The 22,961-nt window shown below is 37.8% G+C and overlaps 1 protein-coding gene across 1 annotated transcript in view; it reads right to left on the bottom strand.

The window, feature by feature from the left end:
- The window catches only part of LOC128998880 (uncharacterized), a 106,371-nt gene that overhangs the window by 5,514 nt on the left and 77,896 nt on the right, over window positions 1-22,961 (bottom strand). Inside the window, exons 8-10 of the mRNA XM_054425237.1 lie at window positions 3,256-3,498; window positions 1,459-1,803; window positions 511-779 (exon numbers count right to left, since the gene is read on the bottom strand). Of these exons, the coding sequence (XP_054281212.1) occupies window positions 511-779; window positions 1,459-1,803; window positions 3,256-3,498 (857 nt within the window). The remainder of the gene's footprint in view (window positions 1-510; window positions 780-1,458; window positions 1,804-3,255; window positions 3,499-22,961) is intronic.

The raw sequence follows: 22,961 nt of genomic DNA, 5'->3' as shown, positions 1-22,961 counted from the left end.
TATTTACATGTGGTTATAAACACTTTTTCCCTTCCCCATAGCAGCAAACTTAAGTACTCGTTTAGTTTAATGCTATTTAAATAGGGGGAAAATATTACTTGTTTATGGGTGTATTTAAGTAAAAGTCCAATCAGACAAATTAAAATTCGCTTAGTGTGCAGGTTTGCTGTGGCAGGGGTATTTTTAATTGGTGAACAAAAACTGTGACTCATTATCCCTTGCAACCCCTAAATGTGAACTGAGATTCAAAGTGTATACTGTATAGTATTTTGAGTTGTGTGTTTTAATATTTAACATCAATACTTAACAAACTAAAGAATGAGAAGTGCATAGCTTGACAGGATAAAACTAAGACAATTGTTCTTAATGAAACAAACTATCCTGTAAAAAAAATACATTGATTTCTCTATAGTTTTTACTATTTTATATTTTACTGGTAATGATTGTATTTTAACTAATGATTTAAGTTGTAAACATAAGTGCAAGACCAAAAAAAAAACTCTTACTTACATAACTATACTGCAAACCAGGTTACCCTCTTTGCCAAGTGATACAACATGTTTGGCACAATAATCCATAGTAGCTAACGCAACTCCTTGGTTGAATCGGTTGTGGGGTGCCAGAGTACAAAACGGTGTCTTTGCATCCACAGCTTGACAGGACCTTATAAATATCAGTCCGTCCCATCCATAGGTGCAGACATGATTCTTATCAAGACCAATGTCAAACCTTCTAATTTTGTGTCCACTCTCCCAAATATCTACCACTTTCAAACCATCCTGTCAAAAAATAACTATCAAATACAGTACAAAATAAATCAATTTAAACTAGGTAAAATTAAACCCCAAAAATTAGGTACTTCACTCCTGTACAAAATAGAAACTGTGAAATGCCATGCAAATATAATAGCATAAAGTAACACATAATAAATTGTATACATTAAAGGATTTCAAAACAATTTATTTATATAACATTAAAATATGAAAACAAACGACACAGACTTGGGTGCCAATGTTTACTTAGCATCAATGCCATGATGTTGATGGGCCAGAAACAAAATGGCATTTCAATGGATTCCAGAATCAATCTTGATTTAAATTTAACCATTGAATGGAATTTAAACATTAAGGTGAATACCGTGACCAATTGGTCTCAAAATGGATGGTCGCACTCAGCAGCAAAAGCTTCACCATACGAGGCGCTCTTAATACACAAATAGCTATTTTTCTTCACTAACCTTGTTTAAAAACACTCCCACAATGTACTGTATTTAAATAAATTTTATAAAACAACACTTTGTTCCTAGCTACAGTGCTGATGATTGGTTACCATAAAAAATCAAGTCAGCAAGTGAAATCCCAAAAAACAACAGAAAATGTATTCTATACCGTAACTGATCTCCAATTTGAAGTTACAGTTAGAGTCTGAATCTTTAAAGGTGATTTGTTGATTCCCTACCGTAGTATCAGATTCTTCCATCAGGTCAATTGGGTTGAAGAAGTGAATCTGCCGGGACACATGAGGAGCTGCCATGAACAGTTGACCATTGAACACCAGACTAGTGTAGCTAGTGTTGAGCAATACTCTGTTCTCCACAGCCAGCCTAGGTAGAGAGTACACCACTACAGTGTCTCCACTGGGGGAGCCGACATCAGTGGCTGGGTAATGCTTGGTCAGCACAAACAACCTGTGTTCCTCACCACCCCTCGGGTTAGAACTTGTTGTAATATGCATGTTTATTATAGGTTCATTGCTTAGCTGATGGTTCAAAACATTGATCTTGTTTCCTGTGCCAACTAGACCCTACCAACAAAAACATTGGATCACATAGTATGTATTATTTACAGATCAGTACAGTACGTATAATGTATTTGTACAGATTACTTACCACAAACTTAAAGTAAGCATTAATTAAACAGTTTTCAAAATCCTTTCTACTATAGTACTATCATTCTTATAATTAAGCGTATGGTACCGATTACTATACAAATGGAATGTAAAGTATATTTGCTGAAGTTTGTGTTTACTAACACCTAATAAAAACTCTAGTTTAAGGTATCATCGCTTCATCTGGGTTGTGGAATTAGTTTCACATGATAATTCCCCAAAAGGCCTAAACAAATGCCCTGCCTCCACTTTGATTTTCAGGAGTTGTATCTACCCACATCGATGCTATAAGTTTTATAAACCCAGGAGGCCCGTTTTTTGACCCTGTCAGCGCCCTAGGCACAACTAATTCTAGCGCCCCTTTGGAATATATATTCAGGGTGTCCACTGACCGAGAAAACCGGGAATTATGCTTAAGTTTTTTTGAACCGGGAATTATGCGTGAATTTTGTATATCCACCTGGAATTTTAAATTTACCGCCATTGCGAATGACAACAGTGACGTTTCCGCGACCACTGGAGACGACAATATGTCTACACACGGCCGCGAGGGATTATCATTTTTCCGCAATCACAGAAGACGATGATGATATCTACAGAGCCGCCAGGGATGATCAGAATATTGCCACGATCATGGAAGACAATGACAATGTCCACACGAACCTAGGAAACAGCAAGAATTTTGCCACGATCGTGGAAGACGATGATGATCTCCACACAACTGTGGGAAATGATTAACATTTCGCCGCAATCGTGGGAAACAATAACTACAATGTCTTCATGACCGCGGGAGATGATTGCGATATCTACAGGACCGCGGGAGATACAATAATGATTTCTACATGACCGTGAGAGATGATCAGAATTATGCCGTGATCGCGCGAGACGATGATGATCTCTTCGCGACCGCGGGATATGTTCATATATTGCCGCGATCATTGAAGGTAATAATTATGTCTACTTGACCGTGGAAAATAGTCAGAATATTTGCCTCAATCGGGGGAGACCGTTACGATGTCTACATGTCCGGAAGGGATTATCAGGAAGTTTACGACAATCATGCAAATACAACCACCCATTTTTTAAATTTTCAAATTTGTTGGTGCCCCCTAAAAAAGCCAATTGTCTCATGCCCTAGGCAAGTGCCTACCGTGGCTATTCGGTAAAATGGCCCTGTATTAACCACACCCACACCTTAGGAGATAGATGCATGCTACCTACTGCAATGCTATTTTGGATCAAGACGTATTTCTGCTAAAAAAACATATCCCAAGATGTTAACTTGATCGCGTTGAGATCAGGGTAGCCAAAAATGTAGTAAATGTAGCCCAAGTTCTAATCCTTATTTTTAGTTTCCAATAAAGCTACCTGGATAACAAACAGTCTGCCAACTTTGTAGGAGGCAGCAACAATGAGAGTGCCACTCCTGTTGAAGGAGACTCCAGTTATCTCCTCAGAGCAGAGCAGCAGCTCGTTGAGGGTAAACACTTGCTCATTGTTCACAGCAACTATCTGTAGAACTCCATCAGACCGAGCCACAGTCAAGTATGGTAACTCTGGGTTGCATTGCAAGTCCAGTACAAACCCCTTGTTGATGTCCAGTGTGCTTACCTGCAAATTGTTACATTTATCCAAGAAACTAAAACTCTGCTACAACACTGCTGAAATCTGTTATTTCTGGAACATGTTGTATAAAATTTCAATGTTAGACTACCTAAGTTTTTATTATTAGGATGTAATTAGATCTTTAAAATATATTTTTAATTTGAACTTAAAAAGAGTATTTTACAGTTCTTTAAGAGGGCTGAAGAAAAAAAATGTATTCATACAAATTTTTATTTTATTATAATAGTGATGCGTTAGTAGGTACTAAAGGAAATTATCAGTATCATCAGTTGTTAGGACAAGTATCAGTACAATATAAATAACTACAATACAATAATGAATGAATGAATGAAAAAGTGCTTTATTGCTGCTTTTATTTACATTTCCAGATACCACGCAGGGCATCTGCCAAAATAAACACTTTAGGCATTGTCCGGAAGGGCCGTCGGCCAGGTTGGCAACACAGCAAAGTTACAATAACACTTAAAACAACCACAACATACAGGGTTAGTAAAAAGTGTGGAGATTTCAAACACAAAGACCCATCGAGTGACCCATCATTTTGAAGGTCCTGGTAAAAGAAAACCAACAACGCAAACTAGAGGTCTCTATCTCAGTGCAGTACAAAATGGCAGCCATTTGAAATTCTCATAAGTTCCCAAACCCAAAATGGGGGATTTTGGGGGAAACTCAAAAATTTTAAATGATAAGCCCTATCGAGTGACCCCTCATTTTGAAGGTCCTGGTAAAAAAAAACTAACAACGCAAACTATAGGTCTCTATCTTAACACAGTAAAATATGGCAGCCAATTGAATATAAAATTGCAAGTTATTTCTGATTTCTAAAGATTTCAATCAGCTTCCATTTTTTACTGGATTGAGATAGAAACCTCTAGTTTTCGTTGTTAGTTTTCTTTTACCAGGACCTTCAAAATGAGGGGTCACTTGATGGGGCTTATCATTTAAAGCTTTTGAGTTTCCCCCAAAATCCCCCATTTTAGGTTTGGTAAGCAAGTGGCTATTAGGCTTAAAAAGTACTTCATAACATGATAAAGAGGTGTGTAGAGTTTAGTTTTCCTAGTGTGAGCCGGTACCAAATTTACAGGGGGTCTCCAGACTTGGAAAGCTGCAAGTTAAATTTAACTTCTGAGAATTTCAATTGGCTGCCATTTTTCACTGGATTGAGATAAAGACCTCTAGTTTGCGTTTTTGGTTTTCTTTTACCAGGACCTTCAAAATGAGCGGTCACTCGATAGGTCTTTGTATTTGCAATTTTTGAGTTTCCCCCAAAATCCCCCATTTTGGGGAAGTACACCAAGTGACGGTTATGCCCAAAAAGTACTTCATAACATGCCATAAAGGTGTGCCGAGTTTAATTTTTCTAGTATGGGCCGTTAAAAAAATAACAGGGGGTCTCCACACTTTTTACTAACCCTGTATATATACCTAACAAATAATCAAAATAATACGATAGACACTGAGAAAATGATAATAAGCTACTTGAACAACAACAATACAGTTAAATTTACGGAATAAAAAGAATAAAACAAATAGATTACTATTTTATTTACTTTTTTTTAAAGGAAAGAAATATACAACTAATTTTAGGCACTTTTAGACAAGAGAAATGTTTGATTTAAAAATTAATTTTTTCTACCAGTGCCCATCTGTACTGCCAGGCTTCTCTTAAGAAACCCGCCAATATCCGCCAATCCCTACCATTCAAATATTCTTCAAAATCAGATTTGCTTAAAAGAAGTGTATTAAAATATTTTTTCCTTATATTACCTAATATTGGGCAAACGGACACAAAGTGAAAAACGGATTCTATTTCATTCAGATTGCACAATGAACATGTGTAGATTTTATTAGTCATCCAAGGTTTAAAATTAAGGTCAACAAGTTCTGCTCTCGCTTTAATACTCCAGGATATTACGCTAATATCAGATGTTTGGCACAATACATGTCTGTCGCCGAGGTCAAGGTCGAGGGTCAGATATTGTTGGTGATAGAGTGATGTACGGGCTCTGCCTAGACAGTCTGCCCGCCACCTCCCCCTCACCCCCTCAACCACACTCATCAGCTGTGACTGCAGTCTGTCCAACCTGTCTATTCTAAAATCTATAAAAATCCCACAACTGAGGCCTAACTCTCTCCATTCTCTGCTCCAGCCTATATTTTTGTCTATAATTTGTTCGGCTAAGATTTTTGTCAGGCGGTTTGGTTCTGATGATAGATTCTTTAAAATGTAGTTTAAATTTTGACTCATGGTGTAAAAGTATATTTTTTCTGATAGGGTCTCTAAATAAATCACATAATTTGGTGTATTGTGGGGCAAACGGAACAACTTCCTGATAAATTGTTTATGTATTGATTCGACATATTTACTCTCCTTAAAGCCCCATACCTGTGCTCCGTAGCATACAATTGATTTTATAATGGAGTTGAAGACAATATATTTAGTGTTAATTGGTATCATTTTGTTGGTGATCAGGTTCCCCCACACAACATTTAACGCTAAATTGGCAGTCCTGGCTTTCTCTTTAAAATGATGTTCCCATGATAATGTAGATGTAAACGTTATGCCTAGATATTTGTATTGATTGACTACTTCTATACGGTCTCCTTTATACCACCATATATTGTTTCCACTTAGCCTGCCACCTTTTCTAAACACCATGACCTTGGATTTGTTCAGGTTTACGACCAGGTTCCACATGTCACAATAGTTTTCGAGTCTTTTAATCATGTGCTGTAGTCCTTGGGCTGTAGGTGACATGAGAACAATATCGTCTGCATACATGAGGATATTAACTCTGGACGCACCAAAACTACACCCCCCTTCCAAGATATCTGGCAGATCATTTATGAACATTGAGAACATAAGAGGGCTCAGAATACATCCTTGTCTTGAACCGGCTGTAGTAGCTGAGATCCATTCAACTACAATACAATAACTAATGTTACAATGTGAGTACAGTACCTGTATTTCGGTACCAACAGGACAAGGGCTATTTGCAACAGGGGGGGTGGGGCTATTTGCAGCAATACGCAATGCGGGTAAATTGCATGCATGGCGATAATTGCTTTTATTATTTATTTATTTAATTGAATTACATTATAGGTAATTAGTGATGTGATTAAACCATAACTCAAAAACAACATTAGAAAAGCAATCATGGTAACATCTTGTAAGCAACTGTTTTGATCAGGGGATAGAAGTCTCCATTTCCTTTAATTGGGCTTTTCTTACTGGTAAGGAGTGGCGGCTAGCCCATAAGGATTCTCGGACGCCGCCCTCCCAACAATACATAGATAAATTAAATTTTAATATTATTCAGTCAAATTTAATTAAAATTACTTTAACGAGTACCTACTTTAAACAATATACAACATAAATATATCAAATAATTGGATAATTCAATTCAGTAAAGACTAATTTTTTATTGTCCCTTGCTTAGTAAGGACAGCACGGACGGCGGCCAGACCGTCCCAATCCCAATACATGTAGTCTTATGGCAGAACAACCGAACAGCGCTGAGGGTGCCATGACGTCATTCCAATGCCAATGGGCATTCCAATGTATGGGCGCTTTGAGGCAAAGTCCAAAAATGTGCGCGCACTCTAAAATCAGGGCAGCCACCACAATCAGGATATTCTGTATGACAAGCTACCGTTATAATGGGTAAAACTGATGTTGGCGCACCTGTTTGTCATAACTCAAATCAAACCATACTTACTTACTTACTCCTCTGTGGCCACACAAATCCCAAGTGATTTTTGGCCTCGCCAACAATGCGCCTCCACTGCTGCCTGTCCTCTGCTGCCTCCAAACTTGCTCCTAACCTCCTGAGGTCCTGCCTCACTTGGTCATTCCATCTTAATCTGGGCCGTCCCAGCGGCCGTCGTCCTTCTGGTTGCCCCATCCATACCCTTTTAATGAGACGTAGGAATTGGCTAACTCAGGAACTCGCTAACTCGGTCGTGTGTCGGAACTGGCTAACTCTGGAACTGGCTAACCGTCTCAGTCTGGAATTGGTTAACTCCGGAACCCACTAACCCGATTTTGTCTCGCGGCGGAATTCGCTAACTCTGGAAGTCGCTAACCCGGCCGCGCCCACTGCACGGAGCGTTGCCAACCTTGTATGACAAAATAATCGTACACTGCCGTATTTCAAAATGTCAGTGTCAATAAAGATACAGTAAATGTTATTGTTTTTTGTTATCAATTCCACTTTTAACTAGCCCAAAGTAATTCAAAGACAATTAAAAAATCATGAAAAAGTGTTTTTAGCGAATTTCCCTATAGGGAAGTAGCTATTACCGTAGGTGGCACGGTAAGACCTAGACCCGGGGCCGATTTACTTTTTCATTTTGATGTCCCCAGAGGCCAAAAACACCATTCGTTCAAATTTTTACTTTCTCCCCCTATACCATAGTATATGGAGAAAGTATTGTTTTCGTCAAAATTTTCGAGTTTGAGTTTTGAGTGGATATATTCGTTTTGGGTCCCCCTGGACCCAAAAAAGTGGTTTTCGAAGTGATGTCTGTGTGTGTGTGTGTGTGTGTCTGTGTGTCTGTGTGTCTGGATGTGTACAGAGCTAGAGACCACACCTGTGGTCCGATTTCGATGAAATTTGGTATGTAGGTTCTAATTCATGGTATCTCTAGGCGTTTTTTTCATTTTTTTGAAATTTTGATTTTTAATGGGGATTTTCCCATAAAAACCCATAAAAAACCGGAAAAATCGAATTTTTTCGAAAATGGCCTGAACAATTTTGATAAAAATTTAGTATGTTGTAGCCCTTTAAATTTTGAATAAAATGGTACAAATCCCATATCTGTAAAAATTACGGTTCAAAAGTTATGGTCAAATATGTTATTTTCCCATAAAAACCCCATAAAATAACGAAAAATATGATTTTCCCAAAAATGGCCCGAACGATTTTGATAAAAAAATAGTATGTTATAGTTCTTTATATTCTGAACAAAATGGTACAAATCCCATTTCTGTAAAAATTACGGTTCAAAAGTGATTGTAAATTATGTAATTTCCCCATAAAACCCCCATAAAATAACAGAAAAATCGGATTTTGATAAAAATTTAGCATGTTATAGTCCTTTAAACTGTGAACAAAATTGTACAAATCCCATTTGCGTAAATTTACTCTCACCACTTACATATGATAAAGGTTTTTGACAAACTTATGGGAGAAAGTATGTGTCAGAATACTGATACCGTTTATTATATATGTATATATATATATATATATATATATATATATATACTTATATATATAGACTTATATATACATATATATATACTTATATATATATATATATATATACGTCCGTGAACGCGATAACTTGAGTAATTTTTGTCCGATTTTGATGAAATTTATTTTAAAGGTGTAAAGCGGGATAAACTTGAATGAGTTCGCGAACCAGCACGATCGGACCATGGGAACGGGGCTTTACGGGGGGATTTATGGGGTAAAAATTGGTTTTTCTCACTTTTGACCCTCAAAACACAAAATTTCCCGATTTCTCTTTAGACCTTTAATAATTTAGTACCTATAAAAGTATTTTTGTTCGATTATTAGTAACAGAGAAAATTAAAAAAATTGTAAATTTAAAATTCCCATGTTATTCTTATGGAGAATATTGTCAAATGTTGTAGTTTGCTTGTTTATGGATATATTTTGATCAAACTTGGCAAATTTATTTATTTTGTACTAAGCTATCAATATTTTACTCGAAAACACACTTTATTAGTTTCCTTGTAGCAGCAAACCTAGGTACTCGTTAAACCTAATGTTATTAAAATATATTTAACTGAAAATAAATTCAGACAAATGGAAATTCGCTTAGTCGGCAGGTTTGCTGCGGCGGGGGTATTTTTTATTAAACTGTACAATGGCCAGTTAAATGTTTATGATTTCGATCTCAAATATAAATGCCATCAGTATAAAAGAAAATAATAGAATATGAAAAATATTGAAATTTCAGTTTAATTGGTACTAAATAATTAAACCTCTACGAAACTAAGCTAAATTACACGCAAGTTCTTAAACACGGAAAACAGATTTATGTTACATGTTATAAAACCGTTTTTAGATTGTACACCTAAGCACCACTAGTAAAAAATAGTAGAAGATATAATATTCATATAATAAAACGTGACACGGTAATTTTAATTCACGATTCTTAATGAACGAATTGACGGATTTGAGTGTTGGGTTTCCTTTATATTGCTTTCACAATCGATATAAACTATACCCAGCCATTGCTCGGTTCACCGTTCCCCAGTACTGAGCTTCACAATAAACAATAGCTTCAATCAATCAATCAATCAATCAAAATAACTTTATTCATATTGTACATTTTGTACAGAATGGAGTCAGTTATAAAAACACAATATTAAACTTAAGACTACTTACAAAGAATGTTATTATTATAAAAAAAAATCAAATTTCAGGAAGTTGGAAAAAATCTTCTAATTTATACAAGGGTCTGTTGGTGAGAAATAATTTCAAACGTTTTTTAAATGAATTAAAATTACTTATATTTTTTATATTGTCAGGTAAGCTATTGAAATATTTAACACCACTATAAGATGGAATTTTTTCATAAACCGATAAATTATGTCTGTTGAACGCCAATTCATTACCTTTTCTGGTTGAATATGTATGAAAAGAGTTCAATTTTGGCAATCTTTCATGGTTTGATTTAATATAAAGGGCTATTTGATAAATGTATAAGCTAAAAACAGTCATAATTCCTATTTCTTTAAACTGCTCTTTTGCGGACGTTTTTGACTTTAGTTTTAACATAATGCGAATTGCTTTTTTTTGAAGTTCCAGAATGCTATTTAGGTTAAAATTTGATGTGCCCCCATAAAGACACAACCCAAAAGAAATATGTGATTCAATTAAGGAATGATATACTATTTTTAAGGTTTTTAAACTACTAAACTTTGACATCTGTCTTAATGCATGTATGCCTGAGTTGACTTTATTACAAACGTTTTCAACATGACTGTCCCAGTTGAATTTATCATCTATATGCAATCCAAGAAATTTTATTGTTTTAACTTCATTTAGTAAAATTGAATCCATAAAAATATTAAATTCTGGTGAATTTTTGCTCGTTGAAGAAAAGTTTATATAATTAGTTTTTATTGTATTCGGTAATAAATTGATTTCATTTAAATATTGGTTACATTTGGTAAGCTCAACAAAAGAAGAGACTTCCACATCAGCATTTGAATTTCCGGATATTTTTATATTGATGTCATCAGCAAATAAACAAACACGATTGGGAGATTCTATCAATGAGGGGAAGTCAGTTAAGTAAATTAAGAATAATAAGGGCCCCAATATTGATCCTTGAGGGACACCATACTTAACAATTTTCGTTGAGGAAGTGTAAGTAATCAATTGATTATGGCTATTTACGTGATCAATTGTGACATACTGCTGCCTGCCTGTAAGATAAGATTCAAACCAAAGCCAAGCTCTCCCTTTTACACCGTTATATTTAAGTTTTTCAAGAAGTAAATCATGTGAGACACTATCAAAGGCTTTTGTTAAGTCTAAGAATATTCCCACTACTTTTTCCTTTGAATCAATTGAATTAATTATAGATTCACAGAAATCGACTCCTGCGTCAATCACGGACCTTCCTTCTCTAAAACCATATTGTTCCTTATCTAATAAATTATTTTCCTCTAAGTATTTTAAAAGTTGTATATGCACAACTCGCTCAAAAATTTTTGAAAATGAGCATAACAATGAGATAGGTCTGTAATTACACACTTCTTCTGGGTTACCATTTTTATAACAAGGTTTAATTTTTGATTTTTTTTAATTTTTCGGGGAAAATTCCAGAGATAAAAGAAGAGTTTATAACATGTAGTAATGGTAATAATATATATAGACGAGCCTGTTTAATTATTGGCATTGGTATTTCATCCCAGCCAGTGGAAAATTTATTGTCAAAAGAAGTTATAATATTATCCAGCTCTTCATAAGTAATTGGTGAAAGACTGAATTTTGATATCAATTTTTGGGAGGGTGAAATAATATTTTTCGAACCAGTAGAAGATATTAGTTTGGGCAATATGTCATTTTCAACCATCATTGTATAGTAATCATTAAAGAGATGACAGACTTCTTCAACGTCCGTGCAGTTATTGGCTTTAATATATGGTAAACTTAAGCTTTCACCATGGCTTGGTTTATGATTTGCTCCAACTTCCCTATTTACAATATCCCATGTAGTTTTACTAACATTTCGTGATTTTTCCAATAAGCTATGATAATAATTACATTTTGTTTTTGGATAAGATTAAGTAATTTTAGCTATGGCCACCAATTCATAGAATTGTAACAAACAAGAACGCCTGGGTCCATTTAGAATCAGCCTAGAGAAAAACTCCAGACTTTTAAAAAGTAGGCCTACTGAAAGACGTAAAATTAATATTAGTTCAACAAAATTAAGAGGATGACCCCGGGTCTACACTAATAGCCTACGATAAAAGAAATTTACAAGTTGTATTCATGCATAGACTAACTTTTAATGCAATCCATGAATACATTAGGCCTACCACTTTATAATGTATTGATAAATATTTATTTAAATTCATTAGCTCTATTTAAAAATACATTACCACTACAATGTAATCCTTTAATGACGTTTAACGTGTAAATTTTATTATGATTTATGATTCAAGGTTACAAGCCCAGTATATAAAATACGAACTCAATAATTTTAATTGCAGCAATTTACAAAATGGTATTTATTCGAATAAGAGACAAATGGCGGACTACGAAAATAGATATTTCATAACATGTAATAGATCCAAATTAAATGTGCATTTTTATCTTTTTGCATACCAATAAGCTACTATTTAAGTAAGAAACTCACATATGAAACATACTCCCTTATATTAGTACATTTATCATCCTTATGGATCAGCTGAAGACAGTTTTATTGTTAGTTCTGTCCGGTGCACTGTCTTTAGAGGTCGTGTTTTGTTTACAATTGTTTCTTGTTTTCAGTAATTTAAAACCTCGTTTAAACAAATAAAACGTTCTAATCACAACTAATAACACGTCCCCTAGTTATATAACCAAACAGTAAAGAACAAATCATGAAGTAAAAACTTTGTCGACACTAGCGATCAGTGTCACCGGACATGAACTAGACACGAAAAACGAGCTTCAAAGTTTACAATGGGATGTAAAGTTTACTTGTGTTGGTTAGTCTATAGTAAGACTATAATGCATTTTCCACAATAATAGTCATAGAATAATGTTAAACATACTTCTAAATATATTTATTTTATCGACTACGTTAATCTTACTCCTAATTAATCGTAGGATACGACATTATGGTACCGATACGATATAGGTACTACACTTTCGGCAATACTGGCCAAAAATATTCGTGCTTGGCTCCCATTGGGCGGCTCGCGAGGCTTCTGATTGGGAGTTAGCGAGTTCCGCCGAGGGACCGAGTTAGCGACTTCCGTACGAGGACGGAATTCGCTAACCCGGCTCTAGAGCGGGTTAGCGGGTTCCGGAGTTAGCCAATTCCAAAACCGAACAAGTTAGCGAGTTCCTCTCATCGACCAAATTTGAAGATAGGGCGTTTAACATGGGGTTAGCGAGTTCCAGAGTTAGCCAATTCCGCAGACCCCTTTTAATCATACTGTTAACATCTCTTCTATATACGTGCCCCAGCCATTGTAATCTTCTGCTCTTTACCATTGCTATAATATCTGTATCTGGGTCATTATAAAGTTTTCTTAGTTCTTGGTTCTTCCTTATCCGCCATTCACCATCGTCATTAATAGGTCTAAACACTCTACGCAAGATTTTATTTTCAAAAACTATTAATTTCTTTTCATTTTGCTTTGTAAGCGTCCAGACTTCTGCTCCATATAGTAGAACTGGTTGTATTATTACTTTATACTTCTTTATTTTAGTTCTTCTGGTCAGGAGTCTACTTCTAAATAGTTTTGTTAGACTCCAATAGCACCGTTGAGCTGCTGCTAATCTACTTTAGATTTCGTTGTCTTGTCTGCTTTTACTTGTTATTGTCCCTCCAAGATATTAAAAATTGTCAGTTTTTGTGAATTTAAAATGACTTCCAAGTCTGGTTGGTTATCAGGTAGTCTACTTATCTTCATTATCTTAGTTTTTCTCTTCATTTATTTTTAGTCCCACTTTTTGTGTTTCAGTGATTAGCTTTTCTGCTAGATCCTTAATATCCTTTTTATTTTCTGCTATAAGTGCCACATCGTCTGCAAATGCTAGAACGTTTGTCTTTCCACTTTCCGTTAATCTTTGCACCTCTCTGAAGACTGCTCACCTCTCTCAGCGCTTCTTCAATGACTAGATTAAATAATAATGGGGATAGTGCATCGCCTTGTCTTAGTCCTGTGTTAATTGAGGTGTCTGAGTTTTCATTTTCACTCTCAGCGCTTCTTCAATGACTAGATTAAATAATAATGGGGATAGTGCATCGCCTTGTCTTAGTCCTGTGTTAATTATAAAGGTGTCTGAGTATTCATTTTCTACTTTGACTTTTGATATGGTCTTAATTGTGCACATTCTTGTAAGATTGACAAGTTTCTTTGGAATCCTGTGTTTTTTCATCAACTTCCACATTTTTTGTCTTGATATGCTATCATAAACTTTTACAAAGTCAACAAAAAGAATAATATAAGTCTTTGTTGTATTCCCAGTATTTAGATGCTATTTCATTCAATATGAAAATCTGGTCGGTTTTTGATCTGCCTGCCATAAATCCTGCCTGGTGTTCTCCCACTATGCTTGCAGCGTATTTTTCTATTCTATTAAGAATTATTTTAGAGAGGATTTTGTAAGTTGTGCTTAAGAGTGATATTCCTCTGTAATTTTTGCAGCCTAGTTTGTCACCCTTCTTATGGATGGGGACAATTACAGCTTCCTGCCATTCAACTGGTATTTTCTCCGTTCTCCATATTTTCACAATCAGCTTGTATAAATATTCTTCTAGAATCGAGCCTCCATTCTTAATTAGTTCTACTGGTATCATTTCTCCACCTGGGGCTTTTCCATTCTTAGACTTTTTACTACATTTTTCACCTCTTCTCGGGTCGGCTCATCAATAGCTTCATCTACATTTTCTGTACCTATTTGTATTTCATTTCCTATTCCACTGACCTCTTCACAATTCAATAGATCTTCAAAATAATCTTTCCATGTATTAAGAACTTTTTGTTTTTCACAAACCAATGTGCCATCCATACCTCTGATTCCAAAGACTCGTGGTTGATACCCCTTTTGAAAAAAATCTTACAGTTCTATGAAAATCTTTTGCGTTGTTCCTTGATCGGTCTTCTTCTGCCCTTATTATTTTGCTATTTATGTATTTCCTCTTTTCAGTTCTCAGTATTCTAGTCGTTTCTCTGTTAATTCTTCTATATTGTTCTTCCGCTTCAGCAGTTTGTTGGCTCAAAGCACGCGCTTTAGCTTTCTTTTTTTCAATGACCATTTTTCTGCATTCTACATTGAACCGCTTATTTTTGGGAGGTTTCTTATTAGAGAATGAAGATTTTGTTGCATCTTTTATTGATGTTTTAAACTTTATCCACATTTTCTCTACTTGTTCTTCTGATTCTATCTCCTCATCTCTTGTATCATCCAACTCCAGTGGGTCAAATCTATTATATACTTCTAATTTAAAACACTCTACGTTTTTTGGTTCAAAATGAATAATTTTGTCTACATTGTGTTTTTCTCTTTTTTCGAGTTTTAATTTTTGCCTTATTTTTGCTAAGACTAGAAAGTGGTCTGTTCCACATTCAGCACCTCTCAGACTTTTAACATCCATCACTGATGATTTATGTCTTACATCTATCCACGGGCGTCACCGCCATAGGGGACATGGGGGACGCGTCCCCCCCCCCCAATGTTTGAAAAGTCAGTTTTGTAAATTTAAACGTACATTTCGTTCTTAAAACACGCAATGCCATAAAACAGGCATCATCAATGTAGTTTTTTTTAAACTTAATAAGCGATGGCAGGAGTAATATTAAGTTCCACATAGATAAACTTTGTGGACAATAGCACAACGAATAAAACAATATTACGGTATGGAAAGTTGTACAGTACGCATCATCCAATTTTTACAGCAGTCAGCTGTAGACAATAGACATGCTATAGGGCAAAGGCGAGTGCCGAGGCGCGAGTGAGGACGGGGAAACAGCTGATTTCCTGATGTTCCATACTCATAGGCTAAGTTAGTTGTGAAATTGTCTGCTAGCCACTGACTTTACACAGGCATCAATAAGCAATCAGCGTAGGCTACTACCAGTAGCATATTACCATTGACTATATAAACACTAGTGTTAAAGTTTATATAGTCAATGCCACTACTGAATTCGATACTACTGTATACAAATTGTAACAGATATTATGAAATGGAGAAAAACGTAAGGTTAAAAAACGTGTACCGGTATCTACTTGCTTGCATGGCATATAACAGGCGAAATGGAAGGTTTTAGGACAATTGGGCACAGTTTTAGCCGTTAGAAATGACTTTATTAAGACACCATACGGCTTTTAGGAGATATGGCTTCGTAGTCTACACAGTAGGCCTATGTTTTGAAATTCATGAATGCAAGTTCACCATAGTTTGATTTTTTTAATGTCTACTTGCTCATGACAAAGACAAATAACAGGTGAAACGGGAGGTTTTTGGACAGTTGGACACAGATATAGACTAATGGCTTTAAAAAGTCAGTAAACAGCTTTTATGAGGATACGGCCGTAGCCTACAATATGTTTTGAGATTTATGAATGCAATCGTCATAGTTAGTTTTAAAAATGTCTACTTATTCATGACAAATAAATGGGGAAATAGGAGGTTTTGCACACAGTTCTAGACGTTAAAACTGGCTGTAGAAAGTCGCCCAACGGCTGTAGGAGGATATGCCGTAGTCTACAGTGTGTTTTGAAATTCATTAATGCAATCGTCATAGTTTAATATTATTAAAATGCCTATTTGCTCATGACAAACAACAGGTTAAATGGGAGTTTATGGACAGTTGGGCACGGTTTTAGGTGTGAAAAATGGCTTTAGAAAGTCACCAAACGGCTTTGAAAACTCCAAATTTTCAAAGCCCCCCAAGCCCCCCGGTGGTCCCCCCTGACAAGGTCCTCTTTTGTCTCCCTCAAAGTTTTGATGCTGACGACGCCAATGCATCTATCAGAACATGATAAATTTGATTTATTGTCCTTTCATCCGGAGATTTCCAAGTTTGCTTGTGTATGTCTTTTCTTGGAAAGCTTGTACTTGCAACAAAGAGATTATGGGAGGTTGCATAACTTAACAATCTTATCCCATTGTCATTTGAGACATCATGTCAACTTTCTTTTCCAGTTATGCTCCTCCATATACTTTCCTTTCCTACTTTGGCATTGGCGTCCCCTAATATAATTTTCATATCATATCTAGGAATGTTATTTATTGTGTCTTCTAGTTGGGAATAGAAAGTCTCCTTTATGTCATCTTCTTTTTCCTCTGTGGGAGCATAAAAGGTAACTACCGATATATTCTTAATTCTGCCCTTCTAGATTGAATAGTGCTTATTCTCTCACTAATAGGATTGAACTTTATCACAGACTCCAGTAAAGCTTTTTTAATTGCAAACCCTACGCCAGCGTAGTGTCTGCCCTCATTACATCCACTATACAATATTTGGTAACTCTTAGTATTTACTTTGCCACAATATGGCCACTTTGACTCTTGAAGAGCGACTAGATCCATTTGGTAACTTTCTAATTCATCGTTCAATATATTAATTTCGTTAAACCATCTAATTTCTAAATTTAGAAAACAACTGAGCTAACCTCAAAATGTTATTTTGGTTTGGTGGTGATGTTTAGTGATAAATGAATAGTAATGTAGAAGTTCCCCTCAAGGGTAGTTGTCTGTCAACTACACAGAGGCCTCTGGTACGCTGGCAACCCCGAGGTACCCTAGCCAACCCCCAGATCTCTCCTCTTCCTCGTTCTGGGTTCTATGGCCAGCTAACTTCCTCTTTTTGCTGGCCCTTCTTTCTTCTTCGATTTCCTATTGAAGAATCTTCTTCCCTTCCCCTTTTCTTTTCGCTTTTGCTTCTTGTTTCAGCCGAACATCAGTGGTGTCATGCGACCCGTGCCGAAGAGGTGAATGCCACCGGGCTCCCCAGCGGTGGTGCGTACGGAGCCTCCAGGACACCGGGCGACCTCCTGGAGAAATCAGCCTTACTCGGACATGCGGGGCTCTGTCTGGGCTCGACCTCCAAATCCCTTGCTTCTCGTGGGAACACCATGGATCGAAATAAAGCAAGGAGAAACAATTGAGGAAGCAATCCTGGAAAGACTCCAGCCCTTAGAGGATGGTTCAAATCCAGCGTTTGCAGGAATCTACATGGAAAAAGGTGCCCTTATCATTGCCTGCCTCAGCAACGCCACCAAGCGATGCCTGGAGGGACTGTTCCAGACTCTCAAGCCATTAAGAGGAGCAACTTACCCTCAAGGCAGTGCTGAGAAAGGACATCCTGAAATCCACGAGGGTATTCTTCAGAGCACATCCTAAGCTACTGAAGAAAACTCCAGAAAAAGTCATTGAAATGTTCACAATGCAAAACCCCACTCTCAATGTCAAGGAGTGGAAGGTACTGCCGGCCAAACCAGATCAAAAAGGGTACGGATTCGTCTGTTTCCTGGATGGGGTCTGTTTCAAGGCTGTGCAGTCCACCAACTTCAGAGCCAATCTAGGTTTCTGGCAGGTCTCACTTGTCACAACTCCGGTTAAGGACAATGCTCAGTGTCCTCCAGATACACAAGTCCTACAGCATAACAAGGCTGCCTTTGATGCCGCCTTCTGCCAGTTCTTCCTCAAAGAAGGATTTGACCTGGCACTCATTCAAGAACCATGGCTGCACCAAGGAAGAGTTGCAGGCCTGGGAGAAACAAAGGGTGTACGTCTCTCTAAGGAATAGAGAGAGCTCGAGCTTTTGGTGGAAGCAACCAGCGCTGGTAATCAAAACTACTCCAAGGTTGTGACGCCAACGCACACCACATCAACGGATGGGGAAGCTCGGACATCTATCCAAGAGATGAGGCTCTCCTTCAATATCTAATTCCAAACCACCTGTACATTTGTAATGTGGGTAACCAACCGATGTTTGTCACAAGAACAAGGCGGAAGGTCATAGACATTACTGTTAGTACGGAACGCATTTACAGAGTCATAGAAAACTGGTACGTAAGTAAGGAGGCCTCGTTATCTGACCACAATTACATCTGCTTCAGCATTCTAAGTGACACTGTCACCCCCTCCTTCCAAATTTCCAGGAGAACAGACTGGTCACAGTATAACTCTGACCTACAGATCCAGTTGGGATCTGTGAGTGGGAGGGTCAGCTGCTTTGCAGACATTGACCAAATTGCGACCGACTTACAGGCCGCAATGATCACTTGCTTCCATGACAACTGTCCTCTGGGACTGAGAAAACGCAGTACCAGCACTAGATGGTGGACTGCGGATTTGACTCGCATGAGGGCAGGTGTCAGAAAACCATTCAACCAATGCAAACGAAGTGGTAAGTGGGAGTCATATAGAAGGGCACTTACAGAATACAGCCTTGCAATAAAAAAAGCCAAACAAAATTCATGGAGACAGTTTACACAGGAGGTAAAGAGTCTCAGTGCTGCGGCCCGCCTTCAGCGTGTTCTAGCGTCCAAACCTATTGGACTCTTGGGATCTCTTACGGTACCAGGAGGGCAATACCCCACTGGGGTTGGTGGAAGTCACAAACACAGGAGTGCCCGGCTGCACGGATATAAGTTCTTGGCCTAGAACTGACCATGAAAGCTGGAATATAGCCAGAAGGGTTGTCACTCTCTCTAAAGTTAAATGGGCAATACATAAGTTCGGTCCATTTTAGTCTCCTTTGGGAGACGGCATTTATCCAGCCATGCTTCAGCAAGGACCGGATGCCCTCAAGCTCCTCCTGTGTGAACTCTTCCGAGCGAGCTTGGCCTACAGGTACATCCCTCAGGCCTGGCGTCTCAGCAGGGTGGTCTTCATTCCCGAGGAAAAGCAGACTATGCCAAATTTTTCCGTCCCATCAGTCTTTTCTCATTTCTCCTCAAGACCTTGGAAAAGCTGGTGGAGAGGCACATAAGAAAGGGTGTACTTTTCAACACACCTCTTCATTGCAATCAACCAGCTGCCCAGCTGGCTGGGGTACCAGCTAGGTAAGTCCTGCGAAACCGCTCTGCACGAGTTGGTCAGCAGAATTGAGGACAGCCTGGCTGCTAAGGAATAGCCCTAAGCACCTTCACGGACATTGAAGGAGCCTTCGACAATGTAACATACGGAGCAATGGTGTGGGGAGTTTGTGAGCGTGGACTCGAGCAATCTTTGTGTAGATGGACAGAGTCTATGCTTAACTTAAAACGCACCGTAGCCGACTTTCTTGGTGAAAAAATTGTTATTGCACCCACAAAAGGATGTCCACAGGGAGGTGTACTTTCATCCTTACTGTGGAACCTTATGGTGGACGGTATTTTAACTGAACTCACCAGCAAGGGCATCTTTGTCCAGGGCTACGCAGATGACGTAGTCCTCATGGTACAAGGAAAATTCACAAACATTGTAGCTGACGTCATGAATGTCAACCTGCAATGTGTTAAACAATGGTGTCTCAGAGAGGGACTTAACATTAATCCTTCTAAGTCAGTCGTAGTTCCTTTCACCAGGAAAATGAACTTGGATTCTCTTTCCATGCTGAAAATTGGCACTACTCAGCTGGGAGTGTCGAGTACGGTCAAGTATTTAGGACTGACACTTGACTCCAAGCTGACGTGGAACAACCACCTGAATAATGCACTTAATAAGGCCAAATGGGCGCTCATGATGTCCAGGAGATTTGCAGGAACCGCCTGGGGAATATTAAACCCCACATAGCACTCTGGCTATATGAGGCTGTGGTCAGGCCTCAGATTACCTATGGCTTACTAGTCTGGTGGACAAAGGTGAATCAGGTAACTGTAATAGCCAAACTAGAAAGCATGCAAAGGCTCGGCACGCTACAGGCCACTAGAAGTCAGCTAATCTAGAAGTCGCTCTTGGGCTGCTACCTCTGAACATCTTCATCAGATCTGAACAGGGTGTCTACTACATTCTGGATAAAAAATTCATGGACAATTCAGGACACTTTGCCGTAACCTTTGTCGGTGTCATTAGGCCTACCGAATAATTTTCCTGATTTGTCAAACTGTATTAATCTTGTTATTCACTGTAGTTGTACCAGAGAGAAAAGTAAATAATAATAGATAAGAGTTAAAAATAACAAAATAGAAATTTATTGAAAGTAAACAAACATAGGCCTACCTATACTTTAGGTAAAGCTTTTATAGTGTAACAGAGAAACGCAATCATTGTCTCCTGCGATAGCGACAAATATCTCCATCAGTCACGCAAACTTCATAACATAGCTTATCCGATCCAGGCCGATTAATTTGGCATGATTCGCCCTGGCACAACGTTAGGTTCTCGACTACTTTTGAAAAAAAATCTTTAATGCATATTGTTAAACTCAATTCTTCAAGGTTTGGTAAGCGGCTATTAATAAGCGATAAGCACAGAGTAAGATTATTGTATTTTCATTTGCAAAGTTAATATCGACACATAGCAATCATTAGTTGTTTATCTTAGGCTCAATTACATTTTCTTAATATATTTTACAGCTCTTTCAAGAATCAAAATACCCAGGCCTAGACCTAATTATTTAGGAGGGCCTATATAAACTGAGTAACAATGAGGTTATAATAGCAGCAAAGTCACTATCATCATTCTAGTTCATAAGATTTTGATTGCTTAAAGCATACAACTCAATAAATAAATATATGGGAAACAAAAAACATTGAAACCTGAATAGCCAACAATATAAGACAAAGATACAGAAAATGCAATGACATAATTTGAAACCAAGCAGGCCTACATAGTGATAAAACATTAATGCAAACAACAATGCTTGTGGTTTTGTCAATTGAAAGATAAAATGTCCATAAAAAAGGGGTTAACTTACAAAATAAGACTGTAGATTATTTACATGTATGAAACCACAAACAGTTTTATGGCCGCGGCTTTCCGAAAGTACAAGTAAGAAGTGAAATTTAACAGCCATTATAAAGCTATTATTTTCAAGATAAAATATGTTTGGGATCTAATAATAATTACCCTAGTAATAAAAAAAGAAGTTGTAAATGAATAAAAGTGATACAACTTTTATGAGCTAGCTGCTGAGTCAACAGTTCTTGGAAGTACTTGACTTGACACTTGATTGTCGTGATAAAATATTAATGGGTTTGAGATTGTTAATGGGATTTTTATTGCATAATTACTCTAGTAATAAATTATGAAAATGTAAACAAACATCTGATAAACCTTTTATGTGCTCCTAACCAACTAGCGATCAATAAAATTATGGCCCATTAAAATTTAAGGACATAGTCTAGCATTTAAGGACAATTCCCGTACATTTCATGGCCAGTAAAAATTTAAGTACAATTCCCGGTTTTCCCGGATTTCCCGGTTGGTAGACACCCTGCTGAAGCCCTCAAGGCAGCTTACCGTCTGAGGGTTGCAAATCTGTGGAGGGAAGGCCTTTCAGGGGCAGGCCACTGTGCCCTGTGCTTGACATGACCTCGGACTTCCTAAGCAAGGAAGCAGTTTTCACCAATCCCTTCAATGTTGAATTCCACTCCAGAGATGAGTGGAAACATCAGGAAGGGCATCTCCAAGATATGGAGAGCTTCGTCTGGTACACAGGCGGCTCCCTAATCAATGGAATTTCTGGTTTTGGAGTTTACAGTCGATCGCCCAGAACAGAACTTTCAGTAAGTCTGGGACGATACTGTACCATCTTCCAGGCAGAAATCTATGGCATCTTGCCTTGTACAAACCTAGGACTAGCCAGACGCTACCAAGACAGGAGGATAGTGATTTTGTCTGATTGACAGGTTGCTCTCAAAGCTCTTGACTCGAATGAAGTCACCTCAAAACTGGTCTGGGAGAGTTTCAACACCCTCTGCAAACTTGTCTCACAGAACTCTGTAACTCTCGGCTGGGTCCCAGGCCATGTAGACATTGGCGGCAACGAGAGTGCAGACAAGCTGGCAAAAAAAGGTGCGAGCATGCCACTCTATGGACCAGTGCCATTTTGTGGCATCAGCAAAGCTGCCGCTTAACATGCAATCAACAAATGGTCCAGGGGACAACACCTTGAGGGTTGGCGTAATTATCCTGGACAATCACTTGGCAAAAAACTGCTCTCAGAACCTAGCACCCTCTTCACTCGCTGGCTGCTTAAGCTGGGGAGAGGGCAGGTCAAGCAGGTACTTACTCTTATCACTGGACAC

Source organism: Macrosteles quadrilineatus, unplaced genomic scaffold (genome assembly GCF_028750875.1).
Source record: "Macrosteles quadrilineatus isolate MER2022 unplaced genomic scaffold, UCM_ALF_1.0 Scaffold_1__1_contigs__length_201487025, whole genome shotgun sequence".
Classification (NCBI taxonomy): Eukaryota; Metazoa; Arthropoda; class Insecta; order Hemiptera; family Cicadellidae; genus Macrosteles; species Macrosteles quadrilineatus.
This window is presented reverse-complemented; position numbering and strand designations above follow the sequence as displayed.